The 25,094-nt window shown below is 40.3% G+C and overlaps 1 protein-coding gene across 2 annotated transcripts in view; it reads left to right on the top strand.

Annotated features, from left to right (window-relative positions):
• CCSER1 (coiled-coil serine rich protein 1) overlaps window positions 1-25,094 on the top strand; it is a 702,960-nt gene that overhangs the window by 309,586 nt on the left and 368,280 nt on the right. For both annotated transcript variants that reach the window (XM_035113300.3, XM_035113302.3), the window contains exon 7: window positions 22,707-22,784. In XM_035113300.3, the coding sequence (XP_034969191.3) occupies window positions 22,707-22,784 (78 nt within the window). The remainder of the gene's footprint in view (window positions 1-22,706; window positions 22,785-25,094) is intronic.

Below are 25,094 nucleotides of genomic sequence, written 5' to 3'. Positions count from 1 at the left end.
AATTCTGTGACTTCCTTTCCACAAATAAATTGCTATAGTCCTTTATTAGTTATACAGGGGGCTGTATCAGTGCTTTCAGAGGCACAAATTTATTCATTGTTATTAATGCAGTTGTCATTCACGTACAACCAAAGATATGTCATTCTGTTGACAGGTATTAAAAAAGGAAATGTTCTATTTTTTTCCCCTTTACAGTGCTATGCAGTTTTTCCAATTTAATTTATTGTCTTTTCTATTTCTGGAAAAAACAACAACACACTGACACACTCTGACCAATTTTAGAATTATGCTTTTAGCAAACTCCATTAAGTTATTTTGTGTATCTGTTTTGTATGCGAGTGCAGTTTAGTGTGTGGATAAACAGAACCAGTACATAAAAGTATCAAGACTTCACTTGCCTTCTCCATTCAGTGATGCTAGAATCCATTGCTTGCAGCTTTGGAACTTGGAGGAAGAAAATGATCAAGAGAAGTTACAGGAGTCCAAATGCATGGTATATAATTATGCATGGTCTGACCATGATAGTTAAGCATTCAAATTCAAAAGGGAACTCTAGCTCACAATAAATATATTCAAATTTTCAAAGACATATTGTCTTGTAGATGCACTGTGTTCGGCAATATTTTCCTTCCATGACTCCTGGTTCTCAAATAATTGGATCGCTAGTAGCTGATGGGTTGTTGACAATCTAGTGTGGGGTGGTATTATTTGGACCCAATAATAGATTTATGTGTGGCAGAGCCAGCCCAAGGCTCTCTGCTGCCTGAGGCAGAGCAGCAAATACTCCTCCCCACAAGCACCTAAGTCTAGCCAAGTTATTTTGGCACCTAAGGCAGAAATCCTTACAAACATATCTCCTTGGCATTAAAAGTACAATAATAAATTAAATATTTATTTGCTGCCCTTTCGTGAAACTTCAGATTAGCTCCCTAAAGCAGTATGCCTAATGGTAGAGCTGGACATATCAGTGTAGCTATGCTACAACGATTGTACTTTGCTTCTGTGGTTGGAGGTACTATGCTTCTGAATACCAATTTCTAGAAACTGCAGGAGGGAAAAGTGCTCTTGCACTCAGGTCCTGTATGAGGGTTTCTCACAGGCATCTGGTTGACCACTGTGATAACAGGATGATGAACTAGATAGGCCAATGGCATGATTGAGGAGTGTCCTTTTGTGTTCCGATGTTCTCTAGTCATTGGAGATAACTAGAATTGCCCTGAGTCAAGGGATGTACAGAAGTACACCCCATCAAGTCAAAAAGAGCCCATCTTCACCTCACTCCCCTGAACTAGAATGGAGAAGGAATTAATTTGGTCCACTTTTCACAACAGGCCAGCCCAATTCAGTACAGTCATACCTCGAGTTGAGCACACTGTGGGTTGCGTACTTTCAGATTGCGTACTCGGCGGACCCGAAAGTGTTTACTTTCGGGTTCCGCTGCACATATGCGCAGAAGCGTTCTGTGCACGCATGCACATGCACTAAAGCGCCACTTGGGTTAAGTACTTTTCAGGGTGTGAACGGCACCCCGGAACGGATTGGGTACTTAACCCGAGGTACCACTGTAATCTAGAACTTGATTGCAGATTGGAACACAACTCCCAATCAGATTATACACTTTCCCAATTTTTCTGATGATTTTGTATTGGTTTTTTGTTTTGTTTTTGTAAATGCAACAACAACAATAAGCTGTATGAAACAAAATCTGTCAAGGGCAGGAGAATTTCTATTTTATTCTCCCTAGACTCCTACCCTGCCTCATTTTCTCTCGTTGAAGCTTTGCTGGATTTGCAGTGAATGGTGGTGGCCGTGCTTTTTTCCTACAACAATAAGTGCTGGTACTAACCATGAACAACCAAAAGAGGTGCCAGTACTGCATACCATTGAGTACCCCCTGAAAAAAAGCAGTGGGGGTGGTGTATTGGCAACATTGTATATGTCATTTCACTATAAATGGAGTGTACTCCAAAATGCATAGCTCCCCACCACCACCTGCTTTGGATTTATGTCTACAGCTGTATTTGAAATCAACTAGAGATGTCTATTGAATATTTTTAATGGGTCCCTAAGGGGATTGTTTACCAGCATTAGGCCACAGTAGTAGGGACAGATGCTTCAAACAGGTGCTCATCAAGAAGGCTCTGTTGATAATGGATGAAAAAGCAACTTCACTCACATATTATTTAGAAAGAAGCAAGGAATTAGCAAAGGATTCCCCATACGATTGAGGATTGCAGAATGGTTTATTGCAGGCATCCCCAAACTTCGGCCCTCCAGATGTTTTGGACTACAATTCCCATCTTCCCCGACCACTGGTCCTGTTAGCTAGGGATCATGGGAGGTTTTTGGTGGGCTGCTATTGAATACGACTCAGAGACTTCAATGGGTTCAAAATGCAGGGGCCATATGATTGGCTGGGGTTCAATTAGATCACACATAAGCCTGTTTTAAAACAACTGTATTGGCTACCACTTCATTTCTGCTCACAATAGTGTTTAAGGCCCTAAATAACTAAGGGCCTGAGTTTGAAGGGCCACCTTCTTCACTACAGACCCTTAAGATTAGCAGAGTAGGGCCTTCTTGGTAGTTCCACTGCCCTCAGAAGCTTGGGGTGGTGGCAGCCTGGAAGAGAACATTCTCGATGGCAGCCTCTAAGTTATGGAACTCCCCACAAAAATGTGTCTGGTAAATTCATTACAGTATACAGTTTCCAGCAAATGCAATAGGTACACCTCTTAGCCCTGGCCTTTGAAAACAGAAATATATATTTTCTGGACCCACCCTATTTTTTGTGATTGATTTTTTAAATTATTATTTGTAACTGTAAGTTTTTAAACTGTTTTAATGTTGCATTTGAGACTGTTGTAACCCAGCCTGGAACCTTAGGATGAAAGTGATCATCATCATCAACTGACTTTAAAAAGACATCAAGAGATTTGGCAAGTAGATTGTTCCACCCACCTGTCAAAGTTGGCCCATGCAGATGAAGTCAGATAAGTGATCTGGCCCACTGGGCCAAAAAAGATTCCTAACCCCTGGACTGAATCACTTTGTACACCAATTGGCAAAATGTTTAATATGAAAATGTGAAATTTGTCTCCCACCACAGTTTTGTTAGTGGTAGGGACCCAACCCTTTCCATTATGAGTGAAATTGTAGGTCATTTTTACCACATTTGGCAGTTTCCAAGGCATGGGATGAATAAAATTACTCCATGTGATATACAGAGTATCCTGGGGAGTGCTGGCCAGCTGCCCCATTATTGTTCTAGTTTGCATTTTTATGCAGAATACTATATAAAACACTGGATATTGTGCAGGGGTGCAGTTATCCCTCCCCTGAGGTCTTCCATTCTACATTACTGATTAATTGTTACTACTTTTATCTTTTGAAGTTTCAGCATGATATAGAAGAGTAGGTGAAGTTTTTCTCAACTGAAATGTAACATTGTTTATCTCTTCTTTACAAATAAATGAAAGCAATTTCAAGGTCAGTCATCAAATGAGCTAGTGTGAAAAGGGAAACTATGTGTTTGTGGCTTCAATCAAAATAATAGTAATAATAATAATGAAAATTCCAAGCAAGCATTTGTATTTCTAGTAGGAATGAAAACAATGGCAAATATTTATGATGGATGAGTTGCTCATATTAGGAATGTAGTAACTAAGACAATATATCATTTTTGAGGTTTGCTCCAATTTAAACAGTAGTGCTGTTTAGATTTTTAGAAAGCACACATATTAATTTCATTCTGAACTACTCTATACTGAAGATGAGAAAAATAAGCCTTGCAAAAATTGACAATTCTGCCAGAGATTGCAAGAGCATCTGTTCTTGCCCTCTTTACCTTGTTTTAGTAGTTCACTAAAGAAAGTGCTAAGTATATTTTCACTAAATTGTCTTTCATGTTTCTTTTTATTTGGGGGACAACAGATCCAATTTCTGTGTTCCCAATCTCCACTTACATTCTCAGTCCATTTGACTAGTGTACAATTGACCATCTGTCTAGGTACTATTACTTGGAATGTGACTCAGCACCACATTAGATGTGGGCACGGATAGTTTTGCAAATATTATTTTGTGGTTTTCCAAATCATAGCTAGTAATGAAAGCAATCCACCTGCCATATGGACCTTCGTCAAATGTACTTTATAATGAGCTACCGCACAAGAACGTCCATTCCAGCTAATTCCAGAACACTGGGAGAATAACAAGTACCATCCTTTCTAAAATGAAACAATACAAAAACTCCTCTGCTGCAGTTTTCATCCCCAGAATTGAAAGAAACATAAGCAGGAAATAAATAACAATTAAACTTCACAGATAGGGCAGAGCAAAGTGATTCAGCTAAAATGTGTGTGCACAAAGCTGATTCTGCTGAATTAAATCTTTAATCTGTTACGTGAAATCCCAGCTCCTATTGCTGTCTTGTGCAGGCAAAGAGCTATTGCACAGAGAAGTTCATTAGTTTATGTGGTGTACTGGTTAGAGTAGGACCGGCGAGACTTCCTGTTCCAATCTCCACTCCACCAAAAAGCTCACTGGGTGAACTTGAGCTAGCCACTATTGCTGCGTACGTACCATAGATTTAAGCAATGTGCTTTAAATGTATATGGTGTGTGTGTATGTCCCTCAGCCTAATCCACATTGCAGGGCTGTTTTGAATATAAAATGTTGGAAGATCATTGATCAGAGAAAAATGCGAACACTTCTTTTACATTACATGGATATTAACTATTTATAATGGTAGATATCCAGGTGATATGCCGTGGATCAGCAAAGATTTCCAGTTCCCAGTGATTAACAATTACCACCACCACCCCACCAAAAACTAAAGCATTTCTCCCTCCTAAATTAGGCTAAGCGGGGTTTTTTTGGCAGTAGGCAGGGGGTGTCATCGTTGGGAAACAGGAATGGGTGTGTATGTATGTGTAGCTTCAATTCTGCAATTAGATAAAAAGAAATCCTGAGTGGAGCAAGGTGAAGCCTATGCTCCATTCTATGTCTACATTCATGAGCTTCTATTTTGCAACTGCTTCCAGTTGGTGTATCTCAGGGTTGTAGGGGAAAACCAATGTAGATCCTGCACACCTGCCCTAGGTTCCTAGTCCAGACAACACCCAACATTGTTGTATAGTCCATTTGTGGTTCTAGCAATATGAGTTTATATCTGAGCCTTGGACAAGGGCATTCTTTCACTTTGTGTTGGGGCCAGGCAAATTGGAAGCAACATGTCCTGATTCTGGACCATGTGGCATACTGGACAAAGTGAAACTGATCTAGGTTCCTCTGGAACAGTGCATGGGATTCTGGTTCAGGTTATCATTTCAGGCAAGGCTCTAGACAGGTAAGATCTGAAACAGCAAACTTCCCTTTGAACTGGAGATAGTGTTGCCTAAGGGCAAAGGCAGCACGTGAATAATCTCAAAATGTTGTGCTTCAGCAAGTTAATCCATAGTAAAAAAAAACAAAACCTCAGCTGTAATTTTTTCCATAATAATTTGCTTTTGTAAGACTCTAAGCTTTAAGAAACTAAAGAACATGGCTTCAGACTCAAAGCCTCCAATTCATTTTAAGCAAGGACCCAGTTGGCACTATCAGAGATTTACTATAGTAGCAGATATTTACTCTCATTAATATGGTAAATGTTTCCAAGATTTTACTACCAAATGTCTTCATGCTGCATAGGAAGCCACTTTGCCCAGCTGGGAAATTGGTGGGATTATGTTACTATGACAATTGAACAATTACTGGGTACTGATACAAGTACTGTATATATGTCTTATTCTCTCCTATCCTCTTGCCTTAATAAGCTTTTACTGTTGTTTTAGTGCTGTACCCCCCAGTGTAAAAAATAACTTTTGTAGCTGGTGCAGTTAGTTGTCAATAGCTACCAGAAAGAAAGTTAGCAAGTTGACATGTGTTTTAAAGAAAATTGCATGATGCTTCACAGGACGCCACTGGCCCTGATCAAACATTTATGCTAATCATATACAGAGAGAAGAGGAGAGAATTACCGTAGGTAGCCAGATGTGCCCACCCATCCACCCCAACCAGATGACTGCAGGTGTTAAAGCTAATCATGTGAATAATCACCCTGATGTGAACATACACCACTGGTTGATCAATGTGTGTTTTTCTTCTCCCACACAATGGTATTTCCCATTTATGGGACTACATCCAGGAGAAACACTAAGAGGCCTCTTTCCCCACATTGGTTACTTTGTTGGTTTAAGGCAGGCATGTTGAATAAGTATGTCCAAAAAGCTCAACAACTCTGGTTCCCCCCCCCCCAAAAAAAACCTCAACATCATTCACTCCCTACAAAAAGTTCAACAATTCTGGGTAGATCACTGCCAATTGTTTTATACTGTGAGTAGATCGCAATCTCTTGGGAGTTGGACGTGCCTGGTTTAGGGCAATGCTTAGGGGACATAACTGCAAAAGTAGATTGCTAAGATAATCAAGCAGTTACTGAATATTTGTCTGTCTGTATGTTCATCTATCCATCCAAGCAGTGCTTTTGTTTCAGGGGGTACTCAAGGGTATGAAGTAGCGGCACCTGTCTTCTTTTGGGTTGCTGTTAAAAAGTGTGACACTCCAGACTTTTTTCAGCTGGAACTCACTGGAACTGAGTTCCAGCACCTCTCTGGTGTGTTGTGGGACCTCCGTAGCGTTGCAGCATGGCAGCTCGTCGCTCGGTGCTGTGCGACGGAGGCTACAGGTGGTACGGGAAGCAGGTGTAGAGGAGAAGCTTTTTTAGGGGCAATCTATGTAGATAGGAATGTTTGAAGTTTATGTAGATATGAATGTACCGTATGAAGTGGGTGGATCTCTTTAGTTGCTGACTGACTTAGTTCTTGGTGCTTGATGGGAGAACCCTACTGGGTCATAATTTTGAACACAGATGGGGCAGGACAAAATCTGCTTCTGATACGGAGGCTATTGAGGACACTACTGAGATTATTGACATTCTCCCATATAATTGAATGCCATTCTGTCATGGGGGAAAACTAATCTGCTGCACTCAAGGGCAACACAATGATCAAGAAGCCATTTGGAAAGTGGCTGTAATGTACATTCCAGGGGGTGCACACATTTTGTAATATTTTTTTAATAATTAGAGAGGACCTGACCCAGATAAAATAAGTTAAATTTAAATCCAACTAATTTGATTTACGTACCCTATCATTTTCTTTGGACTGAGTAGGGGGGCATAATGTTTACGGGCAAATTAAAATTTCTAATTATGCATTATGATAATAAAAAATATATGTAAAAATAGTGTCTCACACCATGTTTAAATCATATGTGGTATTAATGAATGCAATGCAGCATTGCAAGGTTGATTCTGCAGCCGTGAAATTGTCCCTCCCAACTCTATTATTCTGTAAGCAGCTAATTAGATCAGTTACAAACAGAATTTGGCCAAATTTTCATGGGGATAAACTCTCTGTTTACTTTAATGTATTTGCATGTCTTTGTGCCAGCAGTGGTTTGTGTTTTTCCACAGAATTTACTCTCTCTACAAACTGGCATCTGTACATTATTAGTAGATGTTAGTCATGTGTGCCAGTCTGGAACATGCAAAATGCTAATTGCACTTTCCATGGCTACTAGGTTAAAGGAAGGAAATTCTCTCTTTAAATGAACCTGTGGCCCCGCAGATGTTGTTGGGACTCCAACTTCTATCAGCCGCAGCCAAAACATTCAAGTTCAGGAATGGTGATAATTTTTAGTTCAACAAGTTTTGGAGAGCAGCACGTAGGCTATCCCTGTTGTAGCACAAACTGGATGTGATTATAATCACACAACTGAGAATGGGGATTCAACCCTTTGCCCTCACTGCTATTACAGTATGAATCCCCTCCCTGTGGTGGATATTTCCATTGGAAGGAAAGTGGCACCAGTAAAAAATTATTCCTGATCCAGATATCAACCATGAGGCTCTAGAGTTTAAATCCCCTTTTCTCCCTTATTATGGCCTTAATCTAGAGTAACTTCCCCTCCACAGCTGGTATTTGTTTGGGGTCTATCATACAACTGCTGTTTGTGTGATTAAAGTGGTACCTCCGGTTGCAAATGGGATCTGTTCCGGAGGTCCGCTTGCATCCTGAGGAATTCACAACCGGAGGTGCCGCTTCTGCAAATGCGTGGGGTGTGGTTTAGCACTTCTGTGCATGTGCGTGTGGCAAAACTCAGACAAATACTTCCAGGTTTGCCGCGTTTGCATCCCAAAGTCTACATAAGTGGAGGTACAACTGTACTGCCATGTTGTTTTTATTTGTTTTTCTTCCATTGCAAGCTACTTTGAACACTTGTTGAAATTCTGATATATAAAGGTTTAAAGCAGAAAATACCTTCCTCTTCACCCTCTGATTTTGCAGAACTGTAGGTAGTTCACTGAATGTCCCAGGACTTACAAAATTCCATCATCAGACCACTGAATCTTCACAGAGCATCACATTCATGTCCTCTAACAGCCTTCCCTTGTGGCAGAGAAGGGTATTACCATCCAGGCTCCAACTCCCATCGGTCCCAGCTAGCTTGGTCAGGGTTGATGAGAGTTGTGTTGCAGCTACATCTGGAAAGCCACAGGTTTCCTATCCTTGCTTTATACTTACTTGGGTTAGATTCCGATTCTGTGTGCAGTTGGGATACTTAATTTTCACTGACTTCCTGGCTTAGATCACAAAGTCTTCCAACCATAGCTGCCAATTTTTCCCTTTTCTCGCGAGGAAGCCTATTCAGCATAATGGAATTTCCCTTAAAAAAAGGGATAACTTTGCAGCTATGCTTCCAACTAGTACTGTAGAACCCTGAGGGGGTTGTACTTTCAGTTGTACCATCTGCTTAAACTTGGGAAAAGGAGACCTCAAAATACCTGCTTGTATTTTGAAAAACATACCATAGCCAATCTGTTTTGTGTATTGGAAGAGTACTTGTGAGGCAGGCAAAATGAGTCTGTTAATGATTGAGCTGGATCATATTAAAGCTTAATAGCAGAGCTTTATGATTATTCTTATGCTTTTTTATTTTTACTGCATTTATTTATCTCTGGTGAGCACTCCCTCACATCCAGCCTAGTTTATTTACCCCAGTACTACTGGGGACCAGTACTACTTGTAAACACTTTAATATATGTCCATGTTTAATAGTGAGACAAGTTTAAGATTTGGCATATCCAACAGGAATTCAGCATGATCTCTATGAGCATTTTGTTGGTCCCAATTCTCATAATGCTGCAAAAGGTTACTGTGGAAAGCCTGTATGTTGAATAGCGTAAAATAATATATATCCATTCTCTTAGTTCCATTTGTTTTTGCTTATAGAATATCACAGGCATTTCCTTGCAAACAACCCATTTCATCATTTTTTATTCATGTAAATATTTTCTTTAACTACTTGAACAACTTAAAGTTACTCTGTCTGTTTGGTGGGATTAGTTGATTTCTTCCATCTTTGATGGCCTTGCCATCGGTTAACATAAGTACAAGGAATCACACACCTGTGTCCATGAGCTGAATCTGACTGGCCCTCAACCCGATTAGGTATAGACCCTTCTATGTTTCCCAGCAGTGAAATGTTCCTTAGTCCTTATACACTGGCTATGGCCCAATTTTTACTGGGACCAGGTGGCATTTGCCACAACCATTGCATATAATTTTTGCTTCCCATAGTTTATGTGCAGAGCCAAGGGATTTAGGTTAAGCAATTCCACTTAACTTCCCAGCTCTCTCACACAAAAATCTGCAAGAGGCAATGCACACACGATACCTCCCTTGTTTCAAATAGCATGATATTTCTCTCCCCACTGCCTGCAGCAGATACCATTTTGGTGGTCTCTGAAATATTATTCCTTTCCTCCGAACCTTTCATTATGACTAACATTTTACTAGTCTTTCATCAAGCCCAGTGCCCGCATTGCACACTATTCTCTTTGATTTTATTCTCTTTGATTCTCCTCTCCCTCTGTATTATTTGATATCTGTGTTCTGTGGCAAGGACTGTGTTAATTTGCATAGTGCATCAATATCTGGACAAATAATAATTAGGGTCTGAAGTTTCAATATAAACTAGAGCTTCAAGGCACTTGCTTTTCTCTCTGAGCTGCTCTTAATCAGCTATCTAGCCTCTGAGATTATGTGGCTTTCCAGTTTTCAGTTTTTTTTTTTTTTTTTATGAACACATTTACTTGTAAGTCACGAATCAGTGGTCCATGGTGAGAAAGAAATCTTTGTATAATTATCTAGTTAATTGTGGTCATGTACATGCCTATATTGGGTTCTCCAGTGTCTCATAAGTCATAACAATAGAGATGCACGTCTTTTTAAAATTCCCCATTCAGTGGTGTAAAAACATTTGTTTTACTTTGGTCAGACATCAATGAGCAACGAAGCAGATCTGCTTCATAGAGCACTCTTTAGTAGGCAAGAGCTTTGGGCGACAACGCTGTGCATATGTTTTCAATGCATGCTGTTTACCTTTCTATTATTAGAACTTTCCACTTCCTCTCTGCTGCTCCAGGCCAGGAAAGAGGTTTCTGCACTACCACCACTGCTGAGCCAGAATCTTCCACCCCATTTACCACTGAAATATTGAAAGAAGAAAGGAAATGGTCTGAGACTGTTTAAGACTGCCAAAGCAGATCTCTTTCTCCACCATTGACTATTGCTCTGGCCCAATCTTCTAACTATCATCCCTCTGTAGAGGATGCATCAGGCAATATTTTCCCCTGGTCTGGTTCACATGCCTAAAGGGGAGTGAAAGTAAGCATGCCCCCTTACCCTGTCTCTGACATCTTGGGACATCGATACATGTGTAGACCCAGATCACGTATATAGACCCACATTACACAGTCAGTGACTAGACCTTATCTGAGAAATTGAGCGTTTGAATGCAAAAGCCTTGCACTGAAAGTGTCATAACTCATGACCTGGGGATCTTGTAGTGCACTACATAGGATGCTGATGAGGACATGTTTCCTCAAGGGAGGACCATCAGTATCATTAGAAACCCTCCTCACTGAAAGACACAGCTGACATAGAGGATGGGTTCCCACATTACCTATATCTCTCTAGTAGAGATGTAAAATTTCCAAAAAATTTGAAGCTCAGGGGAAAAACCCCTGGAAAAAAGCGAAAATTTTCAGGAAAATTGAAAAAAAAAAGCTACATTAGCACTTCTATTTTCTTTTCCAGATTGAAAGTCATTCTGTTACTTTAGAAAATTATCACAACTAGCATATTAAAAAAATATAGTGTATCCAAACAAGAACTGAAATTTATCTGTCATTCATCACTGTTTGCTATGCAACATGCTTACTCCACCTCACATGTTTTGCCCATGAGACATTATGTATTTCCTCACACTGATGTGTGTGGTCTGTTAACCACTTTAGCTACTACTATATGCTTAAATTAGTTTATTTCACTTTTTTAAAAAAGACTGTTTTACAGCATTTAATGTTTAAAATATTTTCATTTCTTTTTTTCTTTCATGAACACATATACTTTCAGGCCCTTTTTGTTGCTCTATATTTCTTCCAGTGCTTTGAAGCCTAGTGAAGAGGAACAGAACCAATGCGTACCACACGTATGCAAAAACAAAACTGAAAACTTTTCTTTTCTGGTGACAACAGCACCTCCTAAAGGAAGAAATGTATCTTGTTCTTGCATTGGAGAGTTCAGTTTGTAACCTAGGACTTGCTTGTCCTCACAGAAATTAGAATAAACTGATACCATACATATTTTTTTAAAAAAAAATATTCATAAAATATTTGAACCCTTATCTTAAAATATTTTATTCATGTTAAAATAAAACATTCCACAATCTATTCCCCCCCCCCTATTTTTCCAATTTTTCAAAAAAAAAACAAAAAAGGCTTCAGGAAAAAAACGGGGGGGACGTCGTCCCCCCTAATTTTTCTGGTTTTTTTCCCCCCCGGGGCTTCACATCTCTACTCTCTAGACTCACAAGAGAACTAAAAAATATTTTTAGGGTATTTCATCCAGTCAACTCCAGGGAGGGTGGAGCTAATTCAACCAAGAAGACCCACTTGGAGCTGTCCAAGGCCCTCTTTTTGTCTCCTCTGCTTGACTTTGACCAGACACAACCCACTTCCATGTGAACCTCAAGCTCCCAAGGAATTGGCAGACTTCCCAGAATGTTGGAGGCAGGGCAGGCATAAACAGCATTGCTTTCCTCCACACCTATGGGCTCAAATGGGAGAGGTATTGTTGCATGTGGCTCAGCTCAATCCATACTGGAACAGGGCATTGTTGTTTATTTATTGCACTCTCAGAGACCAAAAAAGAACAAATTGAGAAGGTGATCGGGGCATACGCCTACTAGATGCAACCGATGCATTAGTTGCTGACATCTTTCAAAACTGTGATAGTTTGAAATACTGATCAGAAATAAACCACAACAAAGACCGCTGAACTAGTCATACTCGGGAGAAGTGGAAAGGCTTGAAGCAAATGGTCATTAATTCACAGACACAGGGCTCTGAAGGAAGACAGGAACAGGTTATTGTTGTGTGTCACTGCAGTAGAACCAGTGGAGCGGAGCAAGTGCTGAGCCCAGGCCTGCAGCAGCAAACAGGTTTTGTTCTGCTAGGCAAGAGTAGGTAACCAGACCAGTGCTGAAATTCCACACAGTTTGCCGATTAGGGAGTCTGATGTTGTACATGCCTCTTTCCTTCTCTGTTTGAAGTGTGTGCTGTGTAGCCAGAGCTTACACCAGAGGTCAGAAACCTTTTTCAGCCATGGGCTCAGACCATGTGTGTGTGTGTGGGGACTATCTTTCTTTTTTTAAAAAAAGAAACGAATTCCTATGCCCCACAAATAACCCAGAGATGCATTTTAAATAAAAGGACACATTCTACTCATGTAAAAACATGCTGGTTTCCACACAGTCTGCGGGCAGGATTGAGAAGGCGATTGGGCCACATCCGGCCCCCGGGCCTTAGGTTGCCTATCCTTGGTTTACACTGTCCTAGGCAGCTCTCATGAAATGGGTTTCATAGCTCAGGTCCCAGATGCCCTGTCACAAGGAAGTCTGTAAATAAGGCACAGGAGCAGTAGCCTTGTTTTCTGCAAATGAATATATGTGGGTCTAATATGTTAGAAGACCTCACATACTGGCAAATTATTTTCAATGTGTCTCAGTGCTTTTAAATTCAGAGGAAATAATTTGGGGGGCGGAACCCTCACGTGCCATTTCATAGAATAAATTTTAGGGAAGCTGCAACATTTGTTTGTTCGTTGTAGGTATTTATTATTTGCTCTACAGACTTAAGCCCTCATAAAGCAGTATACAGAGAAAAATAAAAACAATATAACTGCAGGTAGAACATGAAGCACTGGTTAGATACAGATAGAGATGCATGAGAGTAGGGATGGAGGAGGAAACCATTTAAAGCAGATTTATACATGGATTTTGGCAGTTCCAGCTGAATCCATCTTAGTTTGCATTGGATTGCCTCTTGCAGCAAACACCTGCTCAAGTCTGAGCCACTTATGCGTTGCTGTTTTAAAAAGCAAACCAACTACCTGAAAAATACAGAAATATTTTATCGTATACATATAACATATAAAAGAATTGAGCCTCACTATATTTCTGCAGTATGATTTTCTATTAATGTAAATTGATTAATTTAATTATATAAGTATATAAATTTAATTAATTTATATACCACTACATGCCAAACTAGACCTGTAAGCAGTTTAGTCGGTTATATGTCCTGTTGTCTGTCTCTGTTTATGTGCTAGACACTATAGAAACCAATTGCATATAATCATAGAATTGTAGAGTGGGAAGCTTTTCTGCAAGAATACCATGACAGACTCTGTCAAAAGCCTTGCTGAACGCAAGATACACTACGTCCAGGGCATTCCCCTGACCCACCCATCTTGTAACTTGGATGGCAGAGCAGCACTTAACATTGCTTCCAACCCCCTCAGCCATAGCTGCCAAGTTATCCCTTATTTTAAGGGATTTTCCCTTATGCTGAATAGGCTTCCTCGCGAGAAAAGGGAAAACTTGGCAGCTATGCCCTCAGCCAACTTTAAGGTTGCTCAATTAATTTAAAATTATAGTTCCAGTGACAAGCGGTAAACACTATACAGAAACTTCTACGTTATTAATGGATTTTTAAAGAGCCTCAAAAACACATTCCTCTTCAATACATTTGAGAAAAGTTTCTTAATGAAGGTCTTTTTGGTATGACTTACCAGGGGGGAAGCTGGTTTTTAATCCCTTAGATTAACATAATGAGTTTGTTTATTTTTAGGCGTGGGATGGGGAGTGTTTTCCGAGAAATCACTGACAGAGACTGCAAGCTGTACAATTTTAAACTAAGTGATAATTATGCTTTTCAGGGATTTATTTTGAAGTTTGAAACATTCTTTATTATAGCGTAGCTTCAGAGTTAATTGCGGGAGGAGAATAGTTAATAGCTCTCTCCTAATTTTATCCACACCAATAGAACACTGTTGTGATAAATTTAGCTTAATGCCAAATATTTGATTTTTTTTACATGCCACAACACTTGCAGAAAACCATAATAATATATATAAAGTGTAAAAATGTGATCATGTTGGGTATCTGCAGTTGAGGGGGGTAGTATAATGTAAAATCTCATGAAAAATGGTCAAACGTGCAATTTTTATTAATATATTTCCTCTACTACTGTTTGGCTAACTGGTACCACCCACTTGCATGTACTTTCAGTGTCTCAGAGGAGTTGTGTGAACCCTCCTGCTGTCACTTGTAGTTGTGAAATGCCCAGCCACCAATGCAATGATTCACTCAATCCTAGAAACGAGGCCTTTCTGAATCATACCAGTACTAAATGTTGAGGGGAAATTTAAACTAAATGAATGTTTTCAATCCTGTTCATTTGTATGCTCGGGGTTTATCCCTGTCTTATTGGACTGGTCATCATCATCATCATCATCATCACTTTTAATTTGTATACCGCCTTTCTATCATACAATACTCAAGGCGGTTTACAAGCTGAAGAAACAGAATCTAATGAAATACAAAACAACCTTATAACAATCTAATGCAATACAAAAATGTGATAATAAAACATAGCTTTAAAATAAGCAATCAAATAATGTAACATTCAACAATCATTACAATAGTATAGAATAATATCAGCATATGAAAATTAAACAGAAACCCACTCTTAACATTTACAATAAATAATTTCAAAACAATAATCAATAAAACAACAGCAAGCCACAGTGCATAAAACAATACAATGCAAATTGAAAAATAGAGACTGGAGGGGGTGAGGCAAGGCAGGTGGAAAGAGGCCTTGCCTGATGGAGTCTCTCCCCTCACAGTTCTTCCTCCAGGCACAGCTTCCTTATGAGGAGTCCCAGGGCCGGAGGGGGCGAGGCAAGGCAGGTGGAAAAAGGCCTTGCCTGATGGAGTCTCTCCCCTCACAGGACTGATGGTTTTCTTTTTTCTTCTCCTCCCCTTTTTTCTGTAGTCTACACATAAGTGATTTATGTTTATATTGTGATGACCATTGGCTGTAGATGATAAAACTTGAAATGTTTCTACACAGTTCTGGAAGCCTAGAACCACTTTTGTTTATTCTTTTTTAATTCTGATTGTGTAGAATTAAAGTTATTAATTGAGAGAGAGATCTTTCCTTCAACTTCATAAGTGGTATGAGTGGTTCTGCCAAATTTTGAATAAGACTTTAACTAGCAGTAATGGATTCTGTGGCAATTACATGTTCAGAGGAATAATGTGAGAGTTTCTGAAACAGTGGTAATTCAATTTCCTTTCTATGTAGACAGCTTTGAGAAGGTGAGATATTAGGGACAGTGTCGGAAATTGGAGACTCAAGCTGTGAACGTCAAATGCAACTGCTGGAATCCTTCATTTACTTGCATGAGTTCTCATATCAGTACAATATCTTGAAAACTTAGCTGCTGACATGGTGATTACCTTTGAGTCTCTTGAAGAATTCATACAATGCATGAACGAAAAAAAAATGCATGGAATGGTGTTAATCAAGTTGATATATCACAGGCAAGAAATCTCCAGCTCACAGACTCCATTTCTAGGCCTCTTCTGCCTCAGGGTAATTTTTATGCGAGTGGCATGGTTGCTACTTCCTACAGCTCCATTTCACACTGCTCTGCTAACAGCACAACGGGGGAAAGGTTTATAATCTGGTTACTTCTCACAGGAACTTGCCCCACCAATTTAGGGGCCAGTAGAAGATGATGCTGTGGTGCAACTGTGCCACCTTCACCTTCAGTAGTTGCTTTGCTGATGTTTAGCATCTGGTGGCAAGGCAGTAGCAAGGTTGGTACTGTGCAAATGCCCCAGCGGAGGCAATATGATGCTCCTTCCAGTGCTTCTGCCTCAGCAACCTCCCTGCCCCCTCACCTCTCTGCCTCCTTGAAGCAGCAGTGATGCAATTGACAAGAGATCAGGTGAGCGCTATGACCCCACCTCACTGTCCAGTGCACATCACTTGGGAAGACAGGCAAACTAATGTCAGTGTACTGGAAGAAGTAAAGATCACCAGTGTTGAAGCAATGATTCTTCAACATCAACTTCTTTGGACTGGTCATGTTGTTTGAATGCCTGATTATCGTCTTCCAAAGCAACTACTCTATTCCCAACTTAAGAATGGAAAGTGAAATACCAGTGGACAACAAAAGAGATTTAAAGATAAAGGTAAAGGGACCCCTGACCATTAGGTCCAGTCCTGACCGACTCTGGGCTTGCACGCTCATCTCACATTATTGGCCGAGGGAGCCGGCGTACAGCTTCCAAGTCATGTGGCCAGCATGACAAAGCCGCTTCTGGCGAACCAGAGCAGCATCTACTTGGACTTTTTGGTGTGCTTTCGAACTGCTAGGTTGGCAGGAGCTGGGACCGAGCAACAGGAGCTCGCCCCGTCGCAGGGATTCAAACCGCCGACCTTCTGATCAGCAAGCCCTAGGCAAGCACTGATAACTGGGAAACATTGGCCTATGAGCACTCCAATTGGAGAACAGCCTTTACTGAAGATGTTGTGGACTTTGAATAAGCACGAATTCAGGGCAAAAAGGAGAAAAGAGCTAAGAGGAATATACGTTTTGCAAACCCTCACTGTGATCAATTCCTACGGTAGCTGGAAACCTATGTCCTCACTGTGGAAGGACGTGTGGATCCAGAATTGGCCTCCACAGTCACTTACGGACTCACTGTTAAAACCGTTTTCATGGAAGACAATCTTACTCGGCCACGAGTGATCGCAAAAGAAGAAGAAGGAACTATCTGGCGACACTGCATCATTGATTTCTCCCATGACATTTCCTGCCTTCAGACATTGCCAGAACGGGGTAAGAATAAATCACAAGAAGATGGAGTTTGTCTTGGGAAGCAGCTTCTTTCACCTAGGACAGGACTTTGGGGGCAGACATCCTGGCCCCGTTCAACATGATAAACAGCAGGAACCCTAAATGCATCAGGGCTACCTTACCATGTTTAAGAGTAAATGACGTGAAGTAATATGCATTTCCAGCTAAGAAGATGTGCCTCCAAAAGTCCAGTGCCTTAAAATTACCAAACATCACCACTGTTTTGCTTTGTAGTCACTTTCTTACATCCTCAGTAAGTCTGGTTCTGTGTTTCCTATAAACATATGGCAGTTTTGGCTAGTAAAAAACTAATTGATTCTAGCATGAGAGCTTATATAAATAGCTCAATTGAATTTATGATTTGTTCTTTATGATTTTGTAATTTATTTAATTTTTTGTCCTATTTTTCCTTGGATTTGTACATTTTATAAAATTGAATAAAGATTTATTTATAAAAATATAAATAGCTCAATTGATTATGCATTATGGTATTTTTGAGTGGAAATACATGGGTTTCCTGAGCATGTGGCAATAAGTGACATCTATGCCTTTTCATATTAATCCTATCTGTCACTGTTGGCTTCTAAATGTAACAGTGTTTTACAGCAATCCAATAGTGTCTCTGACTAACTGATTATGTTTATTAAAAACACATCAGTCACTTTTTCTCCAAATGGTAAATCCTACACCGAGTTATCAATAATAATTTATAAGCAATGCAAATTAGAGCCTGGTTAGCTTCCTACTGATCTTTACTTTATTATTTTCAATTCAACATAGCTGAAAGCACATTTGCTTCCAGAAGAAATGTTTGATACACATTATCTCAACATACACCTGTTGTTTAGTGTTAATTTCTCCTGTGCTCTACATTAGGTCATTAGCTCATGTCAGGAATTTTAAGTATAATTATCATTTAAAATGATTGTCCCACTCTAGTTGGCTTACTTAAATCAGTTATGATGCCAAGATAGGTCTTGATTCTGTTTTCACCAAAGAAGCTTGATTGGTGTCTGCTTTAAAAGAGATCCAAAGCACTAGTCTGTGGTGCTTGGAGCCACCCCCAATTCCCTATAATAATTAGAGTTGCCTCTGAGCAGTTCACATTTATGCCATCAGTGGAAGGTCTGTAATGGAGCCTACCGCTCCTTTGTAAGGCACAAGAAGTACACATTAGTCATTTTGTGTGTGTGTTGCATTAGCCACCAGCCATCACCCCAAACCACCATCACATAAATCAAAACTATAAGCATGGCAATTTAAATGAAGGAAGATGTTTCACACCTGCACAGCTCCTGGGTCTTGGAGACCAGTGAGATCTCCTGCTTCTGTTATGATCTTGGAGCTGCCGGGGAGGGGGGGGGGGAGTCTGAAGCTGCCACCTCCATACCAGCAAGAACTACATAGTGAAGGAATAATATTGATTAATTGCCTATACATGGAAGCTTTGAGTTTATTATTCATTTTGATGAACTGCTCCCCCCCCCCCCGGAGAAATGCCCAAAAAGTGAACTCTGTAATAGATGCTCTCCCCATTCTTTCCACCTTGCCCTCCCTCCAAGCTCCTCCCTCCACCTGCATGGAATTAGGCAAAAGGGTGCATATTTTCCATCCCTGTTGTATGGTGCCAATGAGTCTTAAGGAGGGATTCCCAGAATCTGGGCTTTGACAGCTCCCCTCTTGTATCAACAACAATCTTTTCCCACTGCAACCATGGCAAACTGAGGCTGGGCCAGCATACCTGAGAACTCGGCTACCCCCAAAAGACCAAGCCCCATCTGTTGGGCCCTATCACTGTTTTATATATACATGTATCCTGCTCTTCTAGTGTCTATATACTTACTTAGAGTGGCTTGCAATAATTTTAAATTGCTTATTCAATTACCTTGAATAAGCCACCTTAGGACTACCTTTAAATAAAGATTTGCATTATTTTAGGGCCTTCCTGAAGCTATTCAGGCTTGCAGTTGTGAAGATGTATGTCAATACATATCTCTCAATAGATAGCTATTACTATTTCCCCAACATTTTTATTTGTCTCTGTACTGGTAATTGTTTCTTTATACATATGCATGTGTGGGCAACAACCTGCCGAGACCAGTATTCAGCCTGGGTGGGCTGCAGGTGGGTGGGAAAATGGTGCAAGATGCCAGACACTACCTGATGGCTCTTAAGTCTCAAAGCAAGTCAAGCGAAGAAGAAGAAGAAAAGACTTGGAAGAAGGTGTCAGTGGCATACTGAGGGAGGATAAAGGAACTGGTAGGTTATCTCCTTCCTCCATGGTAAGCAGGCCTTCTCTGTTTACGTGGGAAGTGGAAAAGTGACTGCAATCTGTGTGCCTGGTGGTTTTCATTTCATTGGCGAGGAGCAGCTGCCCTAAACTTTGAGGTGTCTGGGCCCCTGGGACTACAAAAACGTTGCAAGTTTCATGCTGCATTGTGAAAAGGTATATACTGGTATATGGGAAAGAATCCTATTGAAATAAGTGCAATATACTTTTGAGTAAGAATCAGTACTGAAAATCTTGCATTCGGATAGAAATTTCATAGCACATTCCAGAATACCTGGTGTGTGTATTTCTGTGCTCTTGTACTCTGTCTCTCTGTATATCTATAATTATATATCTCTATATATTACTCTGTGTTTACCTTTCTACCACACTGCTGTACTGCAAATTTATGTGTAGGCATGCACTCATGTATATAATACATACATTTTCTCCTGTTTTCATTTTTGAAGTTCGGGAATGAACTTCTTACATATTTCTGTTTCCAGGAGTAATGTCCCTGCCTTTTAAGACAAGAAAGAAATGTAGAGTAGAGGTTATTCAAAACAGAATTAACTTGCTGAGGTTGCCATGTATTTCACTAAAGCTTTTAATAAGCCATTTTGCACGTTTTAAATGTTGTGACTGCAATTATTCTCACTGCTTCATCTACTCTCCAAAGGACTTTTGTAATTTCAGTATGGAACCACTTTTGACAGGTCATTTTAACTTATTTAGCTATGGAGGTTTCAAGTCTGAATTTTGTATTACTTAAATATGTTCTCAATGAATGTCAGCATGTTAGACATTTGCACGTGATATTTAGCTCCTGCACAGAATGAAAGGTTCTTGCACCAGGCTATGGATAGCACCCTTCTCTGTGAATATTGGGCAACTTACAATTTTATTGGCCATTGCCCAGATCCTTCTGTAGCATATTGTGCATATAAAATGAATAGATATCACAAATCATTTTCTGTGTAGTGTTTTATTAACAAGTGCATCACTTTGCAAACCTTAAGGTATTTACTGTGGAGTTGTCCCATAAGCTTTCATAAAGAAATTCTTATCAAGATCAGTATGGTTATAAGTTACCATTGATCAGATCCTAGTACTCAACAGATGTTCTATTTTCACTGATACATTTAAACACGACCCCACTTCCTAACTACCCCAAAAAGCCCATGCAAAACTTGGTATACAAATGAGAGGATTTCTGCCTGCACTAAAATAAATATGTGCCACAAGAATACAAGAGAATTGTGACTGGCTCTTTTACTGTTCTTTAAATAGTCTAAAATTCAGAAATATTTATTCAGTCATATCCCATCTGCTTGCTGTACTCAACTTCCAGGCTGTGAACTTACATTGAACTAAATGACCAACAATATAGTTGAAGCAATCACCCTGAAAATAAGTTGAAAATGCACTTCCTCTCTTTAAATAGCTATAAAATACACAGATTGTCTTCTCCTTTCTTTAGTTATCAGGATTTATTTGTTCTCTTGGTTCTAATATCCACTGAAGATATTTTCTGCCAGTATTAACTTCTTGGATCAATAATTTTTGATGGCAATCTTGAGGGAAGTTGGTGTCTGGCAGCTATCATAGCACTGTAGTCTCTTTGTTGGAAAGCAGTTACCACAAACAAAATTGGCTCTATCTTTGGGAGTGATGTTCACAAGACTGCACATATTTTATAGTACAATTATCTAGGGTGGCTGTCGTGCCCTCTCTGTTTAGAAAAATAGGGTCACAGCTTGAACATTCCAGTTTTATGAGTTGGATCGAGAGGCAATCAGTTTTCACGTACAGTTTACATCAGGGATGCCGAACCTGTGACCCTCCAGTTGTTACTGGACTACATAAGGTAAAGGTAAAGGGACCCCTGACCATTAGGTCCAGTCGTGACCGACTCTGGGGTTGCGCGCTCATCTCGCGTTATTGGCCGAGGGAGCTGGCGTACAGCTTCCAGGTCATGTGGCCAGCATGACAAAGCCGCTTCTAGTGAACCAGAGCAGCACACAGAAACGTCGTTTACCTTCCCGCTGTAGCGGTACCTATTTATCTACTTGCACTTTGACGTGCTTTCAAACTGCTAGGTTGGCAGGAGCTGGGACCGAGCAATGGGAGCTCACCCTGTTGCGGGGATTCGAACCACCGACCTTCTGATCAGCAAGCCCTAGGCTCTGTGGTTTAACCCACAGCGCCACCCGCGTCCCTACATACAACTCCCATAATTCCTGACCTTTGACTATGCTGGCTGGGCATAGTGGGAGCTGGAGTCCAGCAACCACTGCAGGGGCACAGGCTTCCCATCCTTGGTTTATATTTTCTGAAAGAGGGGGGAACTGCTGATACACTCAAATAGATTGTCCAGTGTGTGTGATCTACCATCCACATCTTGTGCTTGACACTGCCAGCTAGGGTATAAATTAAACATAAGGCCTGATGCTTATCAGTCATCCGCCTTATACCCCCACAAGTAATAAGCAGGATCCTGAAGTTTGCCCTCATTCCATATATTACATTTATTTTTTTATGTTATATTGTTATGAGGTGGGGTGGGGGTGGAGTAAACTGTTTGTCAAGACCCTTCCAACCCTTGGATCCAGCAAGTGTTAAAATACATTTATAAGCCAGGCTAGCTTCCTGATGAGGTGATTGCCTGGGGCAGGGACCATTAAGGGAAACAAACTGTTTCTATTGTGTTTGCTAAAGGTGCTTATTAGCTTGTGCTTTGAAGATCTTAGCCTGCAGTCATAACCCTACTTAAGTGGGAGCGAGACCCATTGAATTCAATATAGGACTTACTTCTGAGTTGATATGGTTAGGATTGTGTTGCTCATTGTTTGCTACTCCAGATGGTGTTAAAATGCACAAGAAAAATGCTCAAAGTAGAATGCTTGCTTCAGTTACAGTTTTTTGTATCATTATTTGTTTTCTCTTCATTGTAATAGATGGGGTGCTCTCCTGGTCAAAGTACCACAGCTACACCAAGCACTTAAACAGTGGATTTGTCACAGGCTAATCTAGATTTTATTTTTATTTTCTTGTAGAGTGCAGATATGAGTCCTGCAAGCAGTACCAACTCGCTTCCTGTCAGCCCACTTACTGAAGAACCGTTGCCATTCAAGGTAAATATGTTTCATCACAGAGTCAATGATACTTGCGGTATTTGACTTAAACAGGTGCATGCTTCTAAGTACCCTGGCTATAATTGCATGTTTGCAAAAATCATGAGGAGTTGACTGATATACAGAACAGCAAGGGATATGCTGAAAGCAGACTTGCACTCTTGGTGAGACATTAATGTTAGGCAAAACTTTAAGCCCTGTTTTGCCAAGACTCCAGGAAATACCCTTTTGTTTCCTTGATAAATAAACAACAACAACTATCTCAATTTCCTTATGTTTGCTTTTAATCAGTATGTATCGGCATCTTTTGAAACTCCTGTTTGCCTGCTCAGCAAGCAGATGGGTGTGTGTATAGCTGTTGTGATGGGGCATGTATCCTTCTCTACATCCAGAGAGGAAGCTGCTTCTCTTATCTACAGGAATAGCTGCACCTTGTAAAACTACTGTGTGAGCAGAGACATCCTAATCAAAAACCTTTATTCTTCCTGACCAGCCAAACAGCCCTGGGTTATGTCTCCACTTTGTCAATAGGGCATGTTAGGCGAACATGGCATAATGCATGGCCCACAATTAATATTTTATGACATCTGCTGAAGCCATCATACTATCCAAAAGTACTTCTATCACCCTGGTGACATTTCTCTCTATTCTCTCTGGCACCAGGGTTGCTGCCTGCAGATGGGGATTGCAAGTGGTTCAAGTCAAGTACTAACCTTATAGACCACAGTCCTCTTTATTTATTATTATTTATTTAGTCCTTACATTTATATACCACCTTTATCCTCCCAAGGATTTCAAGGTGGTGTACACGGTTCTCCTCCTCCCCATTTCATTCTCACAACAACCTAAGAGATAATGACTTCATGACTGAGTAGGGATTTGAACCCTGCTCTCGTAGGTCCTAGCTCAACACTCTAATCATTATGCTACACTAGCTCTCTGTCACTCCAGGTTCTGGATAACTTATTGGTGGCAGACTAGACTAGAGAATCTGTGGTCCTCCAGATGGTGTTGGACTACAGCTTTCATCTTCCCTGACAATTGCTCATGTTGACTAGCACCAATAAGAGTTGAAGGACAACAACATCCAGGGAGCCACAGATTCCCCATCCCTGCTCTAAGTTGCCCCTTTGGGAATTTGACACTGATTCTTCTGGATGGCTGCTTTTTTATACTCTCAGTTTTATGGTACTTGTTGCCTTTCCAGCCATTGGGGCATGGACCTTACCACCTGAACCTAGATACTGTATCTGACAGGCACATAGTATGCATGTATGTACAACCTAGGTTTCCCTTATCCCTCCATTCTTCCATCATGGAACTCAAGGTGGCATGTCTTCTGTATGTTTGTTTGGCTTCATCTCAACTATGGTCCTCCAGTCAATGTCATGAATTTATTTAAAGAGTGACTTTATATAAAGAATAACTTGTGAGAAGGTGGTGATTTGTTGGCATCTGTTCATTTGAAGAAAACTGAGAAGACATATGACAACTGTGTGTAGGCATACAGAGACACATTGTTGTATGGCCGTTTTTTTTTTTTTTAAAAAAAAGGATATTACAAATAAAATCAGGGATACATTTGTTTTGGCTTTTGAAAGAAAGACTTCTAGCTTTCCTGTGGAACTCATGTTAACATTGAGGGTCAGGCTCAGGGGAGATTCATGTGCAACTTCCAGCCAGCATCATTGAAGGGAAATAAAAGTAATATAAAATGCAACCCTTTCTGTTATTGCTTGCTGACTTGCTCCAGGAGAGAGCAACATTGTTTCAGCAGTAACGTGAGTGAGTGATTTCATATGCAATAACCCTTTCCAAATACTGTCAGTCTATAATAGTGGTTTGTGATGACAGGGAATGTATTACTCTGGCCAATTTGATAATCATACTTCCCAACTTCCTATGAAGTGAGCAGTAATGTTTAGATGTTTAATTTGATTTGTTTTGGGCAGTTCTGAGAAAAGCAATTGTCACTTAACAATAGGTAGACAAATTGGGCCTCTGTGGGATAGTAAACTGTGGTTTACTTTTGAATTTGAAATAAGTTATAGTTGTCTCTTTGGAATATCAGTTCTGACTTAAAGAAATGGGGTGCCCTTTCAATGTGTTTGCTGTACAAATGTGGTGCTGTGGTCTAAACCACCAAGCCTTCTGGGCTTGCCAATCGTAAGGTCAGCAGTCTGAATCTGTGTGACAAGATGAGCTCCTGTTGCTCTGTTCCAGCTCCTGCCAACCTAGCAGTTCGAAAGCACACCAGCGTGAGTAGATAAATAGGTACTGCTGCTGTGGGAAGGTAGTGTTTCTGTGTGC

The sequence above is a fragment of the Zootoca vivipara genome, chromosome Z1, assembly GCF_965207765.1.
Source record: "Zootoca vivipara chromosome Z1, rZooViv2.hap1.1, whole genome shotgun sequence".
Classification (NCBI taxonomy): domain Eukaryota; kingdom Metazoa; phylum Chordata; class Lepidosauria; order Squamata; family Lacertidae; genus Zootoca; species Zootoca vivipara.
The sequence above is the reverse complement of the archived record's forward strand: the minus strand, read 5'-3'. Positions and strand labels throughout refer to the sequence as shown.